Consider the following 23,835-nt stretch of genomic DNA (forward strand, 5'->3'; position numbering starts at 1 on the left):
GTCTGTAGCCATTATTAACTCAGTTTTGGGCTTGTGAATGTAATGTAAGTTACCATTATAGTAGAGGATGTACTTTTGGGATGAACATATTCACAAGTCTGTTACATTTTTAAACCGGTCATTTACATAGAAGTTGTAAGATCGTACCCTAAGGTGAACACATTTTAGATTATAAAAAGCCGGTATAACACTTTCATCCTTCACAGTCCGAGTACAGACCACAATATCCAGACCGTATGTGCCTCTCAGGACCAGAATTCAATAGCTTCCTATATGCTGCGGAGGCTGTTGAGTTTGGATCAGAGGAACCGGAGCTGCTCCGCACATCGCAGGTAAAGTCAGATGTGTGAAATCCCCACATCAGCATCCTGACCAGACACTGCAGCCTGAGATATCCTTCACTTACAAGGTGTGCTGGTCATTACTTTTCTTTCATAGCCATCACTTTAGAGCGCACCATGTAATTCCCAAATATGACAGCAATGCAGCACACAACATATAGGATGAAGTAGCCTTGCTGTAAGAAGCCAGACACCGGGCAGCTGCTCGCAGTCTTATCTGTGGTTGTGCCCTATGTACTGCCTCCCTAAAATCACTGGTTTTCAAGAGGTTTTGAGCAGGTTTGGTGCGGCTCAGGAGGTAAGCCCACGCCAGGAGTTTGAGAGCTGCACCGTGTGCCAGCATGTAGGGGTCTGCCAACACCGGGTGCCCTCTGACAGGTTGTACATTCATGAATATGGCCCAGACTGTGCTACCTGATGTAAAGCACACACGGGCATCAAACGTAGCATGTGATACACAGCACAATGTTTACAGGTAATCACACAACATACACAAGTGATAGCATGCAGTACAAATAATGCAAGGCATGTGCAGAGTGGTCACAGTGGCTACTGGGCGCCCTCTAATGTACCCAGTTTTAGACCAATGCTATACTCTTACTCCTGCACGGACCTGATCATATACAGGCATGTGCCTAACATTAATACCCTGACCCAATCCCCTTATGTTGGGGAACACAGTACGCACCCCTATGTGACATAGCGCCACCAATACCTGGGGTGGAGAATAAACCAGGTAACAGAACAACGCCTCACGCCCTCGCCTCTGACACTAATTCCTGCGCTCTCACCAATACACGTCAGCTCTGTACATCTTCATTGTATGCAGTGAATATTGTGTGGAGGTTGTGCACCGGTCTCCAAGCTCTGGACGCAGCTTATAGGAAAGGCACAATTGGCAGGATATTAGCAGCTTGGAGAAACCTTTATTAACTATGGAAGTCACAGCTTTACAGGAGTCACTTCTCTATGACAATATCTAATGGCCTTTGCTGCAGAAAAGGGGTCAGCAAGCCTCAATACATGCCTATGGTCATCAGGATCACAGCTTAACAAATATTAGGAGAACAAGACATGTACAGCAATGTAGTAGTTTTCTCAGGACTCTACCAGTGTGGTTATTTAAGGCAATATGAGGGTGTACATATTTGGGGGCCTTACTAAAATCGCTTGCGGTATACATGTAAATGCTGTAACACCTTCTCAAAGGATTTTTTTTATAGTTTCAAAGCATCTAAAATGAGAAATGAACCAACTTCGGGGTAAATGAATTAAAAATATCCTTTTTTTTTCTTCTGACAGCTCCAACAAACTAATGCGTCTCCATGGTAACAGAACAAACTAACCCCGTAGTCATACTCCTGTATGCCAAGGTACAAATGGTAGGCCAACTGGAAGGAGATATGATGGCTCAAGTAGTCACCCGAGGAGGTATGATGTGTTACCATGGAGACACACTGTCTGCACAGGAGCTGTAGACACAAAACTATATAACATTTTAATAGAAAAAAAAAAAAAAAAAAGGAGTATTCCCATCTCTAAGACCCTATCCAAACCTGTAGTAGGTGTAATCGTAATATTAGCAAATACCCCCAGCTAGAAATGTAGTATTGTTCTTCCGATATATGCCTCATGTGCACGGCATTGCAGTTTAGGTAAACATGGTTACGACCACAAACAACTAAGGCTACTTTCACACTACGTTATTTTTAACGCAAAAACGGATTAAATGCAAATGCGTTTTCATTTCAATGCATTTGCAATGGACTCGCGTCAACATGCGTTCACCTGCGTTATAGTGAGGATCCAGCGACTTGCAGTTTTTTAACATTTTTCAAAAACGCTACTTGTAGCGTTTTTGAGCTGCGTCTAAATACTGCAAACTGCTGGATCCTGACTATACTGCATGCAAACGCAGGTGAACGCTGGCATGCTGATAGACAGGATCCTGCTTGCTCTACTGAGCATGCCCAGAAACCAGCCTCGGGTGATCAGTCCCTCTCTCCCCAGCCGGAGAGCTGCGGACACTCGTATCCAAGGTAAATATCGGGTAACTAAGCAAAACACTTCTCTTAGTTACCCGATGTTTACGTTGGTTACGTGTGCAGGGAGCCCGGCTCCTAGCAGCTGCAGACGCTCGTAACCAAGGTAAATATCGGGTATCCAAGCAAGTTACCCGATATTTACCTTGGTTACGAGCCTCTGCAGCTGTCAGATGTCGGCTCCCAGTCTGTCACGTTCAGTTCCACTGGCTCCCGATCACATGACTCCAATGCCCGCCCATAAACTTAAAAAGTGACAGGATCCTGCAAAATAACACATGCGTTTTTTTGCTGTAAAAGCAGGATCCGCTTTTACAGCAAAAAAACGTTCATGACGCATGTTAAAAAAAACGTAGTGTGAAAGCAGCCTGTCAACTATGAGTGGTCATAACCATGGATACCTAGGCTGCAATGTCCTGCACATGAGGTAAGAGATAACTATATCAGGACTATACTACATTTCAAGTTGGAGGCATTTGCTCATACTATTACACCTACTACATGTTGGTGAAGGAATCTTGAAGGTAGGAATATCCCTTTAAAAGGCATACCACAAAGATGCTTTTTTTTAGTTTAGAGGCATATTGAAATTTGGTAGTGATGGAGGACAGGGAGCTGAATGGCTTATAAAAGTAAATACAATTCTGAGAAATGTCACACCATTGCCAAGCACCATCATATAACGCTCGTGCACGTACAATGGGTCCTCACTATAAGACCATCCACACAAACCCACATACAGAGACAGTATCCGGGGGGGGGGAGAATATACACATGGGGCTACATCCGAGAATCACAGGCTTTGTTACAGATTACTCTATAGACTGATGTGAGGAAAATATACATACATCATAAAAAGGGAGGGAAAGGAGAAGTAAACCCTTACAAAATACCATGGTACAGCTCACTTCCTTCCTGCTCCACCGCGGCAGCAATAACATTCTAAAAACTTTTACTTTGGATTAGATGGCCAAACAACAAATCTGCCAAATCTCAAAGAATACTATCATTTTCTTAAAAAGGAAATTAGGGCTTAAATAAAAAAAAAAAAAAAAAAAAAAAAAAAAAAATCATAGTATGTGGAAACCACAGGGACAGCACACAGGTACACCCCAAACCCAACACTAAATGTAGTTCATGAATTTTTATTTTGTAAAAAGCAGTGTCAGAGGGGAATAGATTTGGAGAACTGGGTAATGCGCAGTCCAACACTGAGCGGCGGCTGATATATGTAACAGAAGCTTTCACGCTTCACCAGGGCAGGAAATGAAGCGTTTCTTCATACACTAATGCTACAACTGCACAGGAAATCCATTTTTATAAATTACTTTGTTAGAAATGTTATGTGGACAGTCAGATGGGTCTGCAGCCACTGATGTCACTGAAGATCAGCCAACGTCCATCTGATAATGTGTGAATAATGGCACCGGGGCCCTCCTGGCATCAGATTCACCAACTTTGCTCCATTTTAAGAGCTTTTTCATTTTAAAGGTCTTCTAGGTCACAACAAAGGTCTGAGAAGACTGTTACACAATGGTACAAACTTTGCAACAGGTCTCCCTGCTGTAAAAAGATTTGTACTCTGATGGACCCAAATGTTCACTGATCGTTAATTCATAGCTGACATCAACCCCAAAAGTAATACCCAGATTGCCATTGCACCAGGGTAATCAGGAAGAGACGGACAAAGCTCCAGAGTTTTCATATCTAATGGATTCTCCACTTCTGAGGCGGCTGCAGCCTGCTCTTTTTAGGCTGGAAAGGGCCCAATAGCCATGGCCCTTCCCAGCCTCATACCTGCCACCAGCTGTCTGCTTTACCTGCATTGGTTATCAAAAATTGGTGGAACCCCACATTTTTTTTTGTTCACAGCAGCGTCCAGATATCTTCCCCATACAATAAAGCAGGTGACTAGGTGAACAAAGTTTATAACTAACATATGAACAGCATCTGAACTTAGATTTTTTTTTTTTTTAATAAGTTCATGTTTCAGTTGAAGCCCTGGACACTTATTTCCGGTACGAACCCCGAATTTTCCACTTCCCTTAAATAAAGGGTAACTAGTTTTTGAGGAGGTTGAATTAATAAAATGTAATCTTTCAGCCAAGTCACTGAACACAGGGTTTGTCATTTTAGAAAACATGAACAATGCTGTGTTATTACTGTAGTCAACAATGACAAAACTCCACAAACTGAAATAGCGGCCAAAAGAAACCAATTAAGTATGACTTGCACTACCCCGGTCTAGTGTCTGCTGTCTGTCGTTGCCCTGGTATTTGGTTGCAGGGTTCAAGTCAACATTAACAGGACTGCAGCTAGTGAACTCAGCGGTTTTACCCATAAAAGATGGCACGAGCTGAGGAGCTCACCGATTGATGGCAGTGCTGGTGGCATGCTGCCAGCGCTGCAGACAAACAGAAACCGGGGCACTGCATAGGCATAGAACAGGTTATGGAACTGAAGAAGATAGCCAAGGGATGTGCCCAGTAATCGCATTCATTCATTTATTCACTTTGAGAGTATAATGCATATGCTCGACCGATGCTCCAATGAAACAGGGGACTCAGGAACCCGGTTCTCATTATTGCAAGGGGGTCTGCCAGTAGGTCCATAGCAATCAGCAGCTTGTCTACCCTACTGATGAGGCGACTATTGAATAGACCCTTTATGGCTGCATGATATTGCAGTTAATGGTTTGTCACAGTTGTTGTAAACAATGCAATTGAAAAGAGGCAAATAGAAAGAAGGGAATTTTGTTTACTTACCGTAAATTCCTTTTCTTCTAGCTCCTATTGGGAGACCCAGACAATTGGGTGTATAGCTTCTGCCTCCGGAGGCCACACAAAGTATTACACTTTAAAAAGTGTAACCCCTCCCCTCTGCTATACACCCTCCCGTGCATCACGGGCTCCTCAGTTTGGTGCAAAAGCAGGAAGGAGGAAACTTATAAATTGGTCTAAGGTAAATTCAATCCGAAGGATGTTCGGAGAACTGAAACCATGAACCAAAAGAACAATTGAACATGAACAACATGTGTACACAAAAGAACAACAGCCCGAAGGGAACAGGGGCGCTGCTGGGTCTCCCAATAGGAGCTAGAAGAAAAGGAATTTACGGTAAGTAAACAAAATTCCCTTCTTCTTTGTCGCTCCATTGGGAGACCCAGACAATTGGGATGTCCAAAAGCAATCCCTGGGTGGGTAAAAGAATACCTCGATAAAAAGAGCCGAAAAACGGCCCCCTCTTACAGGTGGGCAACTGCCGCCTGAAGGAGTCGCCTACCTAGGCTGGCATCTGCCGAATCATCGGCATGCACCTGATAGTGTTTCGTGAGAGTGTGCAGACTCGACCAGGTAGCCGCCTGACACACCTGCCGAGCCGTAGCCTGGTGTCGCAATGCCCAGGACACCGACTGCTCTGGTAGAATGGGCCTTCAGCCCTGCAGGAATCGGAAGCCCAAAAGAACGGTAGGCTTCAAGAATCGGTTCCTTGATTCACCGAGCCAAGGTTGACTTGAAAACCTGAAATCCCTTACTCTGGTCCGCGATAAGGACAAGAGCACATCAGACCGGCGCAGGGGCGCCGTGCGAGAAATGTAGAGCCGGAGTGCTCTCACCAGATCTAATAAATGCAAATCCTTTTCACATTGGTGAACTGGATGCGGACCCAAAGAGGGTAAGACGAAACGGGGATACCTTAGGGAGAAAGTCCGGGACCGGACGTAGAACCACCCTATCCTGGTGAAACACCAGGAAGGGGGCTTTGCATGACAGCGCTGCTAGCTGAGATACTCTTCTGAGTGATGTGACTGCCACTAGGAAGGCCACCCTTTGCAAGGCAAATGGCCAGGGAGTAAAACCCTGATCAGAGCACCAGGATAAGAAGATCCTCCAAGTCCTGTGATAGATCTTGGCGGACGTTGGTTTCCTGGCCTGTCTCATGGTGGCAATGACATCTGGAGATATCCCTGATGACGCTAGGAGCCACCACACAGTGAGGATTAGAGCCGTAGAATTCAGAAGGAAATATGGCCCTTAAGGCAGCAAGTCTGGTCGGTCTGGGAGAGTCCACGGTTGACCCACCGTGAGGTGCCACAGATCCGGGTACCACGATCACCTCGGCCAGTCTGGAGCAACGAGGATGGCGCGGCGACAGTCTGACCTGATCTTGCGTAACACTCTGGGCAGTAGTGCCAGAGGAGGAAATACATAAGGCAGTCGAAACTGCGACCAGTCGTGAACTAGCGCGTCTGCCGCCAGAGCTCTGTGATCCTTGGACCGAGCCATGAATGCCGGGACTTTGTTGTAGTGCTGAGACGCCATTAGATCGACGTCCGGCGTTCCCCAACGGCAACAGATCTCTAGAAACACGTGCGGGTGAAGACCATTCCCCTGCGTCCATGCCCTGGCGACTGAGAAAAATCTGCTTCCCAGTTTTCTACGCCCGGGATGTGAACTGCGGAGATGTTGGAGGCTGTGGCTTCCGCCCACAGCCGAATCCGCCGAACTGCTCGGAAAGCTTGATGACTGCGTGTGCCGCCCTGGTGGTTGATGTACGCAACTGCCTTGGCGTTGTCCGACTGAATTCGGATCTGCCTGCCACCATCCAGCTACCGCTGGAACACCCTTAGGGCTAGATCCACTGCCCTTATCTCCAGAACATTGAACCGAGGGGAGGACTCTGTCGGAGTCCAGGTTCCCTGAGCCGAGTGGTGGAGGAAGACCGTTCCCCACCCTGACAGACTCGCGTCCGTCGTGACCCCAGCCCCGGCTGGGGGCCGGAAGGATTTTTCCTTCGCCCAGGAAGTAGACACCACTGAAGAGAGGTTTTGCTGCAAGGGAAAGAGAGACGTTCTTGTCTAGGGACGTCAACCTCCTGTCCCATTTGCGGTGTCCGAAAGAATAGAACGCAGACGAAACTGCGCAAGGGAACTGCGTCCCTTGCTGCCACCATCTTCCTGGGACAGTGCATGAGGCGCCTCAAGGGGTGACTGGGCCCGAAGGAGAGATTGCACCCCTGTCTGTAGTGAACGCTGACTATGCAGCGGAAGCTTCACTATCGCTGAGAGAGTATAATACTCCCTCCCGAAAATAAGAATTATTCTTACCGATAATTCGCTTTCTAGGACCTTCCACGACAGCATAGGAGGTTGTCTCTCCACGCCCTAATTGGGACAGGAAGTTCAAGAGGTTTAAAAGGACCCTCCCACCTCCCATAGCCAGTGTCTTACAAAGAATCCATAGCATATGAGAAGTACTACACATTCAGGAATACATGAATACATAGGGGAGGGAATTACCTGCTGTCGTGGAAGGTCCTAGAAAGCGAATTATCGGTAAGAATAATTCTTATTTCTCTAGTCCCTTCCACGACAGCATAGGAGGAATACCAAAGAATTGATACCTAGGGGGGGACCACAGCCTGCAGGACTTTCCTGCCAAAGGCCAAATCCCTGTTGGAATCCAGATCCAGACGATAATGCTTCGTGAAGGTATGGAGCGAAGACCACGTAGCCGCCTTGCAGATCTGCTCAGGGGAGGCCCCTGCCCGTTCGGCCCAGGAGGCAGAGGTAGCCCTGGTGGAGTGCGCCGTGAATCCAGTAGGCGGAGAGAGATGCTGAGCGAGGTATGCATCTCTAATTGCTCGCACAATCCAGTTGGCGACTGTACTCTTAGCCACCTTCTTGCCCTTATTGCGGCCAAAGGGCTGGATGAACAGGTTAGAATCAAGGCGCCAAGAAGCAGTAACCTCTAGGTAGTGCAACACTATCCGACGGACATCCAAAGAATGAAACACTTCCTCACCCGGAGTCCGAGGATTCTGACAGAATGAAGGCAGGACGATGGACTGCGAACGGTGAAAATCCGAAACCACCTTGGGAAGGAAGGAAGGAAGGGTCCAGCTGAAAAACAATGCTGTCATCTCTGATGGTCAGATAAGGTTCCCTAACAGACAAAGCCTGAAGTTCGCCGACTCTGCGAGCAGATGTAATAGCCACAAGAAAAGCAGTCTTGTGAGAAAGGGAACGAATGTTACAAGAGCACAGAGGTTCAAACGGAGATTGAGATAGTCCTGTAAGGACCACATTGAGATCCCAGCGAGGCGTCAGGACCCTCCGACGTGGACAGAGTCTACCAGCGGACACAAAGAACCGACGGATCCAACGATGATCTGCCAGAGCCGTGTCAAAGACTGCACTGAGTGCTGACACCTGAACTTTCAGGGAGCTGGGCCTAAGACCTAAGTCTAAACCACTTTGGAGAAAGTCCAGAATCTGCGCAATATTAGGCCGAAAAGGGTCAGGAGGCCGAGAACCACACCAGGAGGAAAATCTCTTCCAGATTTTGTTGTATATACTATTAGTCACAGGTTTACGGTTCTTCTGCAGCGTAGCCACAACTTTGTCAGAAAGCCCTTGAGCCTTCAGTGCCCGGGCCTCAGAAGCCAGGCAGCCAAGTTGAGTTTCTGAGGAGCCGGATGGAAAATCGGACCCTGTGACAGTAAGCTGGGGTCCGAACCTAAGAGGACTGGGCCGTCGATTCCTAGCGTCATGACCAAGCTGTACCAACTCCTCCGGGGCCACAGAGGGGCTACCAGTATAGTTGGGACCCCCTCGTCTCTGATCTTCCTCAGGGCCCGTGCGAGAAGAGGAAGAGGGGGGAACGCGTAAGCGAGGCGAAAGGACCAACTGTGGCAGAAAGCGTCTACCCCTAAAGCCTCGTCCCTTGGGTTCAGGGAGAAATATGTTGCGACCTTGCGATTCTCTGCTGAGGCAAAGAGGTCCACCTCTGGTGCACCCCACCTTGCCACTAGAGAGCAGAACACTGCCTGATCCAGGCTCCATTCCCCTGGATGAACATCCCGACGACTCAGGAAATCCGCCTGAAGATTGAGGGAGCCCTTCAGATGGACCGCAGAAAGGGAGAGCAGAGATTGTTCTGCCCATTGAAAGATTCGGGAGGATACCGACTTCAGGGCGCCTGAGCGTGTACTGCCCTGATGGCGGAGATGTGCCACTGTTGTGACATTGTCTGAATATACCAGGACGTGAGAGTCCCGGACGAGGTCCTGAGCCGCAAGGAGGGCTTCCCTGACTGCCCTGAGCTCCCGGTAGTTGGAGGATTGGGAGCTGACGTAAGGACTCCAGACCCCTTGAAATGGGGAATTTGCCACCATTGCCCCCCATCCACGTAGGCTGGCATCTGTGGTCAGTGTAACCAGGGGTTTCTGAGTCCAGGCAACCCCCCCCTGCAGGTTGGCGGGACTCAGCCACCAGAGAAGGGATGAGGAGACGGACTCCGAGAGGCGAAACCTTCTGTTTAGGGATGACGGGAGTCTGTCCCAGTGTGTCAGGATATGATCCTGGAGACACCGAGAATGGGCCTGAGCCCACCTGACCGAGGGGATGCAGGATGTCATGGAACCCAGGGCCGACATAGCCGCTCGAAGCGTTGGGCGAGCCTGCCTGCGGAGCTTCGAGATTTTGGATAACAGAGCTATCCTGTGGCCCTCTGGGAGAAAAGATGCCTGTCTGTCGGAGTCCAGCAGCACTCCGAGAAACTGCCGTGTGGAGGAGGGGGTTAACTGTGATTTTTTGAGATTGGGAATCCATCCCAGAGACCGAAGGATTCCCAAAGACCTCTCCACATGGCTCCGGAGGGTTGGAGCAGACGGAGCCATGAGAAGAAAGTCGTCCAGATACGGAACTAGACAGATACCCTGCAATCTTATGAAGGCGACCACCTCTGCCATGATCTTGGAAAAGATCCTTGGAGCTGAGGAGATCCCGAAGGGAAGTACATTGAATTGGAAATGAAGTACTTCTTCCCCGTGAAGCACCGCAAACCTGAGGTATTGTCTGTGTCCCGGATGGACGGGTACATGGAAGTAGGCATCTTTCAGATCGATAGAGGCCATCTGGTGGTGTAGACCTATCAGGGGAATAGCTGATCTCACCGACTCCATCTTGAACCGCCGGTACCTGACCTGACGGTTTAGACTTTTTAAATTGATAATTATACGGACGTCGCCGGAAGGCTTCTTGACCAGGAAGAGACGGGAGTAGTGTCCTATCCCTTCTTCCCGACTCGGGACTGGGGAAACGACCCCCGAGTGCACTAACTCTAAAATCTTTGTGTACAACAGAGTCTGTGAACCCGGCGATGCCAGCGCAGTGACTCGGAGACCCGGAAGAGGGGGGGAAGGAATTCTATGAGAAGACCGTCCGAGATGATCTTCAGAACCCATTGGCAAGAGGTTATGGACTGCCACTGGGTAAGAAACGCTGAGAGTCTTCCCCCCACCCGGGCCGAGTCACTGCTTGTCCTGCTGAGGACGTTGCTGATGTGGAGGGATGAGGATGTTTCTCCCTCTACCTTTGGGATAGCTCCACCTGCCTGCCTTCCCTTTCCCTCTGGGCTGGGAGGCCTGAGGCATCGAGGGACGAAAGGACCGCTTCCTGGTAGGTCTAGGATCGGGCAAGGCCTTACGATCAGTCGCCTTGTCCAGGATATCATCCAGGGCAGGTCCAAACACCAAATCCCCTTTAAAAGGAAGGGAACAAAGCCTCATTTTAGAGGTGGAGTCTCCACTCCAGGCCTTAAGCCAGAGGGCACGTCGGGCAGAGTTAGAAAGCACCGAGGTCCTGGCTGCCAGGCGGACAGATTCCACCGAGGTATCTGCCAGAAAACAGGTAGCCTTCCTAAGCAAGGGAAGGGATTCCAGTAATTCCTCCCTAGGGGTCCCTTGGGAAATATGAGCCTCCAACTGGTCCAACCACCTAATTAGGGACCTGGATACGCAGGTGGAGGCAATGTTGGCTTGAATAGAGGAAGACGATGCCTCCCAGGACCGCTTCATCAGGCCCTCTACCTTCCTATCCATTTGATCCTTCAGCTGGGAAGTATCCTCAAAGGGAAGAGCCGTTTGCTTCGCTACCCTAGCCACCTGAACGTCTACTCTTGGGATCTCCCAATGTAGTCCCGAAGGTTCCAGAGGAAACCGGCGTCTAAGGTCACTCCGTACCCGCCTCTCAGGACATTCCCATTCCTGAGAAACAATATCCAATATATTGGCATGAACTGGGAATCCCAACTGTTTGACTGACTTCAGGCCAGCAAACATTTCGTCCTGGATTGAAGGAAGAGACTGCACTTCCTCTAAACCCATAGTGCTCCGAACTGCCTCAATAAGATCCCCCAACTCTTCTGAGTGAAAAAGAAAGGACTGGTCAGACCCCCCAGATGGAAATCCTTCATCAGGACCCTCAGAGGTGGAATCAGCGTCCTCCTGATCAGAAGGGGTCGACTGGAGTCTCCTCTTTTTTGGAGGAGAGGGTCCAGTAGCAGGGCCAGGAGCAGGGCCAGGAGCAGGGCCAGGAACAGGGCCAGGCACAGGGCCAGGCACAGGGCCAGGAACAGGGCCAGGCACAGGGAGAGAAGCCAGTGAGGCCCTAATCTCCTGTTTCATCATGGACCGCAACTCATCTATCAGAGATGGTTGTTCGGCCCTAATAACCTGGTCCGTACATTGCTGGCAAAGCTTTTTATCCCATACTGCAGGGAGCTTCTTTATACAGATGGGACATTTTTTAATTTTGTCCACTCTGTCAGGTCTATCAGGCTTATCGGACTTGTCAGTTTTTTCTGACTTCTCAGGCTTCTCTGATTTCTCATTTCTGTCAGTTTTCTTGGTGGCCTTGTCCTCCTAGAAAACACAGAGCAGAGAGCCATAATCACTGATGAGACCTATGTCCGAGTCCCCTCCATACTCACAGTAGCAGGGGGCACACTGGGTTCTGCAGAGGCAGCTGCAGCGGAAGACATGACAGGGAGCACGGTCTTACCATGATCTGATGTCTTCGTGGCAGCCCTTATGGACAAGGGCCTGCCTCCCCAGTGACGGTGCACGTTTCCCCGCCTCCCGCATCCGGTCCTGGGCAGGTCGAGTCGCAGTCGGCGTGCCTCCACGCTGCCTCCGCAAACCGGAAGCGCTCGACCGGAAGTCCGCAAGACCAGAAGTCCCGCCTCCGGGAGCACTTCCGGATCGCTCCGGCAGCGTGCATGCGGGAGGCGGCCGGCGGCTCAGGGAGGACGCCGGCCGGGGAGCTCAACAGCCTGCATCACCCCTCAGGAGGATCCGGAAGGCTGGAGCAGCGGTCCCCCACAGCGTGAGGGAACAGCAAGGGAGGAGCGGTGAAGGCCCGACCGATGCCGTCCGGCTGAAGGTAATAGGGGGGAAAAAAAAAAATATACTGCAGTTCGCCGGCCACCACAGCATAGGAGAAAAAACAAAACCTCTCCATGCCCCATGGGGACAGGAAAGACACTGGCTATGGGAGGTGGGAGGGTCCTTTTAAACCTCTTGAACTTCCTGTCCCAATTAGGGCGTGGAGAGACAACCTCCTATGCTGTCGTGGAAGGGACTAGAGAAAAAGTCAGTGATTGGGTCGGTGTCAGTTTTGACCTTGGAATTTTGATGATCCACCCGAACCCCTGGAGAGTCTCCAGAGCAATGGTCAGGTTGTGTTGACATGCCACCCAGGAGGGTGTCTTGACTAGAGGATCGTCTAGGTAAGCGATCACCGAGTGGCCCTGTAGGACCGCCACCACTGCTGCCATGACCTTGGTGAAGACCCGTGGGGCTGTCGCCAGGCCGAATGGCAGTGCCACGAACTGAAAGTGTTCGTCCCTGATGGCGAAACGCAGAAGACGTTGAAGCTCGGGTGCGATCGGCACATGGAGATAAGCATCCTTGATGTCAATTGATGCTAGGAAGTCTCCTTGTGACATCGAGGCTTCGGAGTGTTCACCGCCTGAAAAAGTGCATCGGCTCACTCGGGGGGCGGAGATGTTCTGAAGAAACGAGTCTGAGGACGAGAGCAGAGCTGTATCCTGTAACCGTGAGACAGAATGTCTCTCACCCATCGGTCTTGGACTGGGGCAAGGACGAGACTGTCTAGTAACTTCATCCAATTGCTCGCCAAACAAACGGTCGCCAGAAAATGGCAAACCGGTTAAGAACTTCTCGGAAGCAGAGCCTGCCTTCCCGTCACGTAGCCACATGGCCCTGCAGACTGCCACTGAATTGGTTGATGCTACCGCTGTACGGCTCGCAGAGTCCAGGAACGGCGTTCATGGCGTAGAACGAAAAAACCTACGCCTGAGAAGTGAAGGACACAACCTGCGTGGCAGATGTATGTGCAACCGAAATAATCTCAGCCAGAGAAGCTGAGATAGCTTGGAGTGCCCTCACGGCTGCGAAGGCTGGAGCAAAAGATGCGACTATGGCTTCATAGATGGATTTCATCATAAGCGTTATTTGCCTGTCAGTGGCACTCGTGAGAGATGGACATCTGCCCCTAATACTACGGATCTAGCCGCCAGCCTAGAGACTGGAGGATCCACCCTGTGACACTGAGCCCAACCCTTAAGCCCGACAGGGGGGAAAAGGGTAACGCGTGTCAATAAGGCGCTTAGTAAGCGCTTGTCCGTCAAGTTCTGTGCTACTGGACGGCCCCTCTGGAGTTAGAGTGATCGAAAACACGCACTCCTGATGAATTCGGGGAAGGTTCCCAGTGGGCCCGCTTAGCCTATCATAGGCCGCGGTCCGTGACGGAGTTCTGGGATCTGGGTGTTACCCCAGGATGTTGTACCGACCCAGAGGGACCCGGGAGCGATGAACTCACCGCTCCCTGGCCCTGTGTTATCGGTCTGGACTGCAAGGCTTCCAGTATCTTAGCAGACCCTCTGTCCAGAGACTGAGTCCTGGAATGTGAAAGCTATTCAGAGATTTGCTGATTCCATCATGCAAACTCTGTCGCTGTCATCTGTGCGGTGCCTGTAATATAGCCGCACAAGAGGTACCGGTTGTAAAATAAGCCAGTGCATGCATGCATATGCATACACACACACACATTATATATATATATATATATATATATATATATATATATATATATATATATATATATATATATATATATATATATATATATATATATATATATATATATATATATATATATATATATATATATATATATATATATATATATATATATATATATATATATATATATATATATATATATATATATATATATATATATATATATATATATATATATATATATATATATATATATATATATATATATATATATTAATTATATATATATATATATATATATATACACTGCGGCACCAAGGGGGGGACAGCACCTGAAAAACTGGTGCCCCCCAGTGCTCAGTGAGGGGGAAGGAGGATACCAACGTATGCTCCAGCCCTCCCTGCCGACGTCCAGTCGGCCATCCCGTCGTTACCCCTGACTGGCAGGCCCGAGAACGGGAGTATATGGCACTAGGCCGTAAGAGCCGGGGACTAAATTTAAAAACGCGGCCGGCAAACATGGCGCGGTCGGCGCGGTAGTCCCAGTCTCACAAACCAGTCAGCAACCGCTGCGGCGTTTGTAACACAGATGCTGCATGCACCGTCCCTCAGGGGACACAGAGTACCTTATGATGCAGGGCTCTGTCCCTGTAGTCACAAAAGTGCGGGAATCTGGTGGCCTATAGTGATCAGTGAGGGGGGGCGGAGGACAGCGAGGTGCGCTCCAGCCCTCACTGTCGGCATCATACCGACCATCCCGCCTTTCTCCCTGACTGGCAGGCTCAGGGGCGGGAGTTTAACACACTAGGCCGCAAAAGCCGGGGACTAAAGTAAAAACCGCGGCCGGCAAACAGGCACGGTCGGCGCGGTAGTCCCAGACAAAAAATCCACACCGCAGTCGCAGCTGCGTCTGAGGCCAAGGTGCTTCATGCACCGTCCCAACGGGGACACAGAGTACCTGTAGACGCAGGGCCATGTCCCTGACGATACTCCGTCTCCTGTCCGGCAGATTCCCCCAGGGGCTGCGGATGTGGCTTGTGGCCACCAGATTCCCTGCCCCGGGTCTCCCTCAGCTGCAGCCAGAAGTTGCTGAAAACATGGCTGACGGCGTTCTCTGAGGAGGAGGGAGGCGTGGGCGTAGTCACAAAAAGTGCGGGAATCTGGTGCCCCAGCGTGAGTAGTGAGGGGGGCGGAGGACAGCTCAGTGTACTCCAGCCCCCACTGTCGGCGTCATACCGACCGTCCCGCCCTTTTCCCTGACTGGCAGGCCTGGGGGCGGGAGAATCCCATACTAGGCCGCAAAAGCCGGGGACTAAAGTTAAAACCGCGGCCGGCCGGCAGTGCACGGTCGGCGCGGTAGTCCCGGACCCATACCCACGCCGCAGTCGCTGCAGCGTCTGGGCCCAAGGTGCTTTATGCGCCGTCCCAACGGGGACACAGAGTACCTGTGGATGCAGGGCCATGTCCCTGACGATACTCCGTCTCCTGTCCGGCAGATTCCCCCAGGGGCTGCGGAGGGAGACCGGTCCCAGTGTCTGGATGACCGGATAGGATCCCACTTCTCCCAGAGCCCCTAAGGGATGGGGAAGGAAAACAGCATGTGGCTCCAGCCTTTGTACCCGCAATGGGTACCTCAACCTTAACAGCACCACCGACTCAGAGTGGGGTGAGAAGGGAGCATGCTGGGGGCCCTGTTATGGGCCCTCTTTTCTTCCATCCGATACAATCAGCAGCTGCTGCTGACTAAAACGTGGAGCTTGCGTGAATGTGTGCCTCCTTCCACACAAAGCATAAAACTGAGGAGCCCGTGATGCACGGGAGGGTGTATAGCAGAGGGAAGGGGTTACACTTTTTAAAGTGTAATACTTTGTGTGGCCTCCGGAGGCAGAAGCTATACACCCAATTGTCTGGGTCTCCCAATGGAGCGACAAAGAAATTTGTAATATAGATATGTATATATACACATACACACACATACATACATACATACATACATACATACATACATACACACACACAGATATGCATAAAATAAGACAAGGACATCTCAAAATAGAATTTTTTTTTCTATAAATACATTAAAAGGGCGTAGAAGCAAATCACGTAGCTTCTATAGCTTCTAGATTGATGACCCAAGTACATAATTGGATTATCACAGCTTGTGTTAATAGGTAGCCGAGCCGTAACAGTACAATGTATGATCAGCTTGGCTACAATCGTTGACTAAAATGACTCTGCTGATCAATTGTAAGGCTGGGAAATGGATTATTGATCTGAGGGTCAGCGCGGTCTGTAGCTATCCTGAGCTCAATAGTAACTCTGAGGGATGTCCTCTACAACAGCAATCACCAATTCATAGCATAACTAGGTCAGAGTCTGTCCTGGGACTGAGCGAAGGTGGCCATACAGTCAGACCGCTGTCCGGACGTCAGATAGACCTGTCTACATCAGCCGTGTATAATGCCTCTTCCGTCTCTTTAACTTGCATACAATCATAATTACACACCGATCAGCGGATACCAGTGAGAAGCTATAGAGAAAGGTGACAATGATTAGCACGCAGAGCCCGCGCTACAGACTGAATCCATTACCATACACATCAGCGTCTTGTAGACTCGTCATCACTCTCCTAATAAACTCATGCTGGATTACGCCAACACCGTGCATGCTAATCCTTCAATTTAACAAGCCCGTCGCTCTCTACTCATTCTGTATAATGTCAGGCTAAGGCCGCATATTGTACTGCATTTTATGTGCAATTAAGAAACAGACGTAACAGCTTGAAAATAAAAAAAAAAAGCCAAGATTTCTTTAAGACGCAATTCTACCAGTGCCATCCAGCTGTGCGTGATAGAAAGAGGCCGATTATTTAAGCTTTAATTTCCTATTTATCTTCTTAGTAAATATGAGCAGGACAGAGCGTGGAATATCAGCCAAGCAGTCACATGCCAAGAGCCGCCGGACATGTCAGCCAAGAGTGAAATGATTGGGTTTTCAATGAGACGGACAGCTGATGGCTGGGATTTCAGCCAGATAGATCTTCATTCATTTGATGTAACCATGGAGTTTATTAACCTACAAGTAAATAATAACCTTTGATACAGAGCAAGACGTTACTGTAGGAAATCAGCGCTGGACTGGGGGATCCTAAGGAACATTTACTGAGGACCATTATAAGAATGCCCATTACACATTAATCTATCATTGTAAGCAGGCTGCCAGTCCCTCCAACAGGCAACACTCTTGTTCATTGGGTGAAATGATCTTTTGTTCTGCTCATAAGATCATCATTCTCGACAGCACATCATCCCGTTTAAAGAGACTCGCGCTGCTGAGAACAATGGCCATCTATGCACACTGGAGACTATTATGGATCATTCAATGTGAATCATTTACAGCAGTCTTCCTTTACTACAGGCCATTAACCAACCACAAAATATCGGCTGATCAGTGGTCGTTTAGTCCTGTTGACTAGTCCATGTTAGCCTCAGAGAAATAGAAGACTTGACTAAGGCTGGGGCCACAAGAGTGCATCGCATGACACTCGGCGCTCACTCTGCTGGAGCGTCATGCCACTGTGGTGCGATCCTGCGGTCACAGCACAGCCGTGGAGGAGGGGGCGGGCGCTGCGGAGGAGAGGGAGGGACCATCTCCTCCATTTTCAGATTAAGCGTATATCGCACTGTATTCCGGTCTAATGCAAGTGCAGTGCGAGGTTTCTCTCCCGTAGACTTGTATGGGTGTGAGAGAAAACAATTCGGCTTCCACCAGCAGCATGCTGCGATTGTTTTCTCAGCCCAATTAGGGCTGAGAAAAAAAAAAAAGAAAAAAAGATCGCTCATGGAAGAGGCCCCATAGAGTAACATTGGTCCGAGTGGAATGCAATTGTTTTATCGCATTCCACTCGTCAATATCACATGTTCTATAAACTCTGCCCATAGCAAAGTATCAATAGCCACTTCAGATGGGACGTCCTCTGCTTGGAAGGAAAGGCACCATTATTGCACACACTGGTTGGACAGTTTAAACCTAAACATTTACTTAAGAGGGATTGTCCACTACTAGGATAACCCTTTCTGACTCCACGTGTTCCCCCCCCCCCTCCCCTGGTAAAATAAAGCGTATACTCACCTCTACGAGACTCACGTCACATCATGCGAACCCTGTGTCCAATCAGCTGCAGCTCCTTCTCCCAGCCTTAAGACACAGGAGCAAACAACAGGAAGTGAGCGCTGCAGCCGCCACTAACTGGACTGTTGATTCATTTGTCTGAAGGTGGGGGGGAAGGAAGCTGCCGCTAATTGGACATGGGGTTCGCATGATGTGACGTGAGCCCTGGGTACGCGAGCACAGACATCACTAGAACTGCGCCGGTCGCAGAGGTGAGTATAGGCCTTTTCTATTTTACTGGGGGTAAACAGGTCATCTTCAAAATTACCGGTATGTAAGAATGATCGACTGCCATAAGACTGATGTCATGTTGGACTCTTTCAGCCATCGCTGGATCAGATTACATTAGTGTAACCTAGATTGAGCACAATCATCCGGCAATTCTGTGCAACCATTCAACCATTTCAATAGGAGCTGATCATCACCAGGGAACGTTCACTACACAATGCACGGAGCGGTGCTATTTTGGCTCTTTACACTGTGCCCACCCCGACGCAATGGAAGCTCCAAAGAGCTGATCAGTTGGCGTATACACATTACACCTGACATTAATGACCTGATCATAAGAATAGGTTATCAATGGTTACACCTCAGGCCAGAGTTGACCATACTCATCGATATCATCTACCCCCTTACAGTTACTACATCTTCCAAACTCATCAATATAGATGAGCTCAGTCAACATTAGTCTAATGCGTATGGGGGCCTTAAGTCCTGAAAATTGCTTTTAAAGGCCCAGTCACACTAAACAACTTACCAGCGATCCCAACAACGATACAACCTGATAGGGATCGCTGGTAAGTTGCTAGGAGGTCGCTGGTGAGATGTCACACTAAGCGACGCTCCAGCGATCCAACAAGCAACCTGACCTGGCAGGGATCGCTGGAGCGTCGCTACACATGGAAGCATGCTGCGCTTGGTAACTAAGGTAAATATCGGGTAACCAACTGGATATTTACCTTGGTTACCAGCGCACACCGCTTAGCGCTGGCTCCCTGCACACCTAGCCACAGTACACATCGGGTTAATTACCCGATGTGTACTCTGCTACGTGTGCAGGCAGCAGTGAGCCGGCTTCTGCGGACGCTGGTAACCACGGTAAACATCGGGTAACCAAGAAGCCCTTCCCTTGGTTACCCAATATTTACCTTTGTTACCAGCGTCCGCCGCTCTCACACTGCCAGTGCCGGCTCCCTGCATTCCTAGCCACAGTACACATCGGATTAGTTACCCGATGTGTACTCCAGCTACATGTGCAGGGAGCCGGCACTGACAGCTGAGAGCAGCGGACGCTGGTAACGAAGGTAAATATCGGGTAACCAAGAAAAGGGTTTCTTGGTTACCTGATATTTACATTGGTTACCAGCGTACGCAGAAGCCGCCTGCCTGCTGCCTGCACATTCAGTTGTTGCTCTCTCGCTGTCACACACAGCGATCTGTGCTTCACAGCAGGAGAGCAACAACTAAAAAATGGTCCAGGACATTCAGCAACAACCAACGACCTCACAGCAGGGGCCAGGTTGTTGCTGGATGTCACACACAGCAACATCGCTAGCAATGTTGCTTAGTGTGACGGTACCTTTAGTGTGAAGGTACCTTAACCCTGTACAGCCACAGAAACCAATTAACATAAACCTTATACTTTCAGCTGTCCTTCACAGGACACTAAACTTGAAACTCATTTCCTGCTCAGGTAAATGCAATCTAAATCAATTACATAGAAGCTGGAGAGATAAGGCGATCAGTCAATAGGATTACTTAGTGGCATCTACATCAATGATCACTACCTACAATCTTCTGTCTCCACTTCAGATAACCCCCATCTTGTGAATGATAGTAGCAGCTCCTTCTACAAGTTCTGGACTTCAGCTACAAGAAGCAGCAGGTATGAAAGGAGCTTTACATGTAAAGTTGCTCTATAATGTATTACTCATATCCTGCAAAGATCGCCAACACTTCCTTCATCTAGATTTCAGAGCAGATCTCCGTCATGTCCATCACACAGGTCGGTGTGCCAACAGAAGTGCATGCTAAGCATCAGTCCAGTAAGACCGGGTGCTTTCCCATTAGATGAGGAGCAATTTTTTAATTAAAGTTGTTGAGAATATAGATTGAGTCAAATGAATGGGCGTCCAATGCTCGCCAAGTAGAGCAGCTCTTACGGATTTGTTAATATGCTCATTCTGCCCCCATACCCACACTGGAGATCCATCAACAGTGAAACCAGAATACTGAACTCTATAGAAAATATAACCTTTTGTAACATTTGGGATTGCTATAAACCATGTGAGATTTTTTGGGAGATAACACTTACCTTTGGAGAACAATTAAAATGCATGCCAGGAACTGGCAGTGTAGTAATGTACATCGTTATACAACGGTACAAGTAGAGCGTCCCAACTATACAAAAAAAGCGCCGGCAAACAATGGACCTACATAGGGGAAAAAAAAGTAATTAAAACATTTTATTCCAAAAAGGAGACATTAAAATGGTCAATTGGGACAAACATATTTATGACCTATTCTCATGATATGTGATCAATATCAGATTGGTGGGGGTTTAAGGGCAGCCATACACGTTGCTGATTGTTAGGTGGAAAGGCATCTCAGCCATTTCTCCCATACGTAGGATCACTCGTTAGGCCGAGTGCAGCAGTGTACTCCATGAGAAGGCCACCGACTGACATTGGTCAATAGCTTATCCCTGGAAGAAGGATGCAATCGGCACTCAGATCAGACATCTGAATTCGACCGCTCTCCAGACCATCAGTCGGCTGCACCACAATACACATTAGACCGTTGGCCAAACCCATTGATAGTCTAATGCCGGCTGATCCCAAGACTGACATGCATGGGGCCCTAATGCCTTGGCACCCACATCTATCAGTTAATATCTACTCTGGTTGTGACTGGCTACAGCCAATATACAGGGTAGGAATTGGTGGCCAAGTCCTGCAGATCTTCTAAATAGCGTACGAAGCGGTATAGCGCCAACTCTCCACATCATATCCAGAACAGGTAACCGCTGACTCTCACCAATCTGATACAGGGGACCTATCCGAAAACAGATAATTTGTTTATAAAGGAAAATGCTTATGCTCTGGCATGCTGGATTATTAAATGTAAAAGTGTATTATATGTCATGAAGACAAATATATTTTACTGAATTTTCTATCATATTGTTAACTAGTTCTCAATCTTTTGGCTCTAATCATGAGAAATTAAACATTATCATGCAGTCCTATAATTGTCAGAAGAGCCAAGTTTGTGGATTATTCAGTGTTGGACTAGAGGAATATCTCCATACCACTAAAAAATGTACACAGATGGCCTCACCAATACATCAGAATGAAAAATAAATTGGACTGAATGAACTAGGCGCCCAACATTTGCCATTTACATCAGAAAAACCTATGCAGTGTGTGCCCAGCGAATCTTAGGTTAACCCAATGGTAGATGAAAGAACGATCTTCAGAGGTATACGTCAGGCAGCACTCCCAAAGTCCATGTCGGAGAATGGGAACACATCCTTAGGTTAGATTTACACATCCGTGTGCTACTATACAAAAAGGAAGGATTGGGCCTGGAGTGCGGGCCACTATAGGTCTCCATCATGGCTGGTCTCAGCATGTAATTCTGGTCGCTCAGGTCATTATATATATATTATTACATTACTATCCACTTGTATAGATCTCATTTTCATCTAACTGACAAACCGGATACTTGGGATTTGGACAGCCCTTTGGAAACAACTTCCATCACAAGCTGCGGCACGTACACAGATGAGGATACCCAGCAGACGTTCTTATTAATAGTGTAGGATTGTCCCTTGATTGCCTGTGACTAATGTCTACAATGCCTCAGTATAGCCGTGCGGCCATTAGTCCCCTCGGACCTGCTCACCCAGTTTTTAAATTAGCCTCGTTCCACAGGAACACGAGATGCCTGATGAGCTGTACACAGCCGGTGGAGGTTTATACGACTCCCTAATGGGATAGAACCACCCGCTAATGTCGCTTCCATACCCGTGAGACAGACAACTGGGCGTGCTCTTTTTAAATGATATATTAATAAAGTAAAGCTGCAGTAATCTGCATAATGTTTCCATTATTGGCTCTAATAAGCAAATTAAATGGCAGCAAATATCAAATTTGGCATCAGATGCTCCGCAGAGGTATTTGACCTTTGAGGACATGCCTCATCAAAACAGTACACATAGGTCATCAAGAATCCAAAACCAAACGGCTCTAATATTATAATAGAGCCCCATGAATCGGACTGTGGAAGAGAAGTGATCTTGTGACCAAGACCGACAATTCTGCTATTACTATTAAAGGGGTACACCAGTTAAACGTGATCACAGGTTTAGGCGATAACTAAGGTCGTTGGGGGTCCATCCCCTGGGATCCTCACTAACTGCCAGAACGAGGGCACTTTTATTTCAGTTACAACTGAAATCAAGCGAAATGTAAGGTTTTTAAATTTTTCCTATATTATATTCACAGAACACATTATTACCGTGTTTTTCCAAAAATAAGACCTCCCCAAAAATAAGCCCTAGCAGAGATTTTCAGCATTTTCGGAGCAAGGCTTAACCCCTTCAGCCCCCGGGCATTCTGCGTTTTTCCTTTTTTTTTTATTCCCTCTTTGTTCCGAAAGCCGTAACTTTTTTATTTTTCCGTCAATCTTGCCATATGAGGGCTTGTTTTTTGCGGGGCGAGATGTAGTTTTAAATGGAACCATAAGTTTTACCATATAGTGTACTGGAAGACGGCAAAAAAAATCCGAGTGCTGAAAAATTGCAAAAAAAAGTGTGATCGCACAATAGTTTTTGGGATGTTGTGTTCACTATATGGTAAAACTGATGTGTCAGTGTGATGCCTCAGTTCTGTGCGAGTTTGTAGACAGCAAACATGTATAGGTTTACTTGTATCTAAGGGGTTAAAAAAAAAATCCTCAAGTTTGTCCAATAAAAGTGGCACACGTTTTGCGCCATTTTCTGAAACCCGTAGTAGTCTCATTTTTTGGGATCTATGGCTCAGTGATGACTTATTTTTTGTGTCTCGAGCTGACATTTCTATTAGTACCATTTTTGCACAGATGCTACATTTTGATCGCCTGTTATTGCGTTTTGCGAAAAACTTGCGGCGACCAGAAAACGTAATTTTGCCGTTTGGATTTTTTTGCCGCTACACCGTTTACTGATCAGATTAATTGATTTTATATTTTGATACATCGGGCATTTCTGAACACGGCGATACCAAATATGTGTATATTTATTTTTTTAACCCTTTAATATTCAATGGGGTGAAAGGGGGGTGATATGAACTTTTAGGTTTTTAAATTTTTTTTTTTTTAAAAACTTTTCTTTTAACTTTTTTTTATTTTACTAG

The 23,835-nt window shown here is 48.0% G+C and overlaps 1 protein-coding gene across 4 annotated transcripts in view; it reads right to left on the reverse strand.

The window, feature by feature from the left end:
* The window catches only part of SGMS1 (sphingomyelin synthase 1), a 415,891-nt gene that overhangs the window by 37,161 nt on the left and 354,895 nt on the right, over positions 1–23,835 (reverse strand). For all 4 annotated transcript variants that reach the window (XM_075348726.1, XM_075348727.1, XM_075348728.1 and 1 more), the window contains one exon: positions 20,757–20,874. In XM_075348726.1, coding sequence (XP_075204841.1) covers positions 20,757–20,874 — 118 coding nt within the window. The remainder of the gene's footprint in view (positions 1–20,756; positions 20,875–23,835) is intronic.

The sequence above is a fragment of the Anomaloglossus baeobatrachus genome, chromosome 5 (genome assembly GCF_048569485.1).
Source record: "Anomaloglossus baeobatrachus isolate aAnoBae1 chromosome 5, aAnoBae1.hap1, whole genome shotgun sequence".
Taxonomy (NCBI): domain Eukaryota; kingdom Metazoa; phylum Chordata; class Amphibia; order Anura; family Aromobatidae; genus Anomaloglossus; species Anomaloglossus baeobatrachus.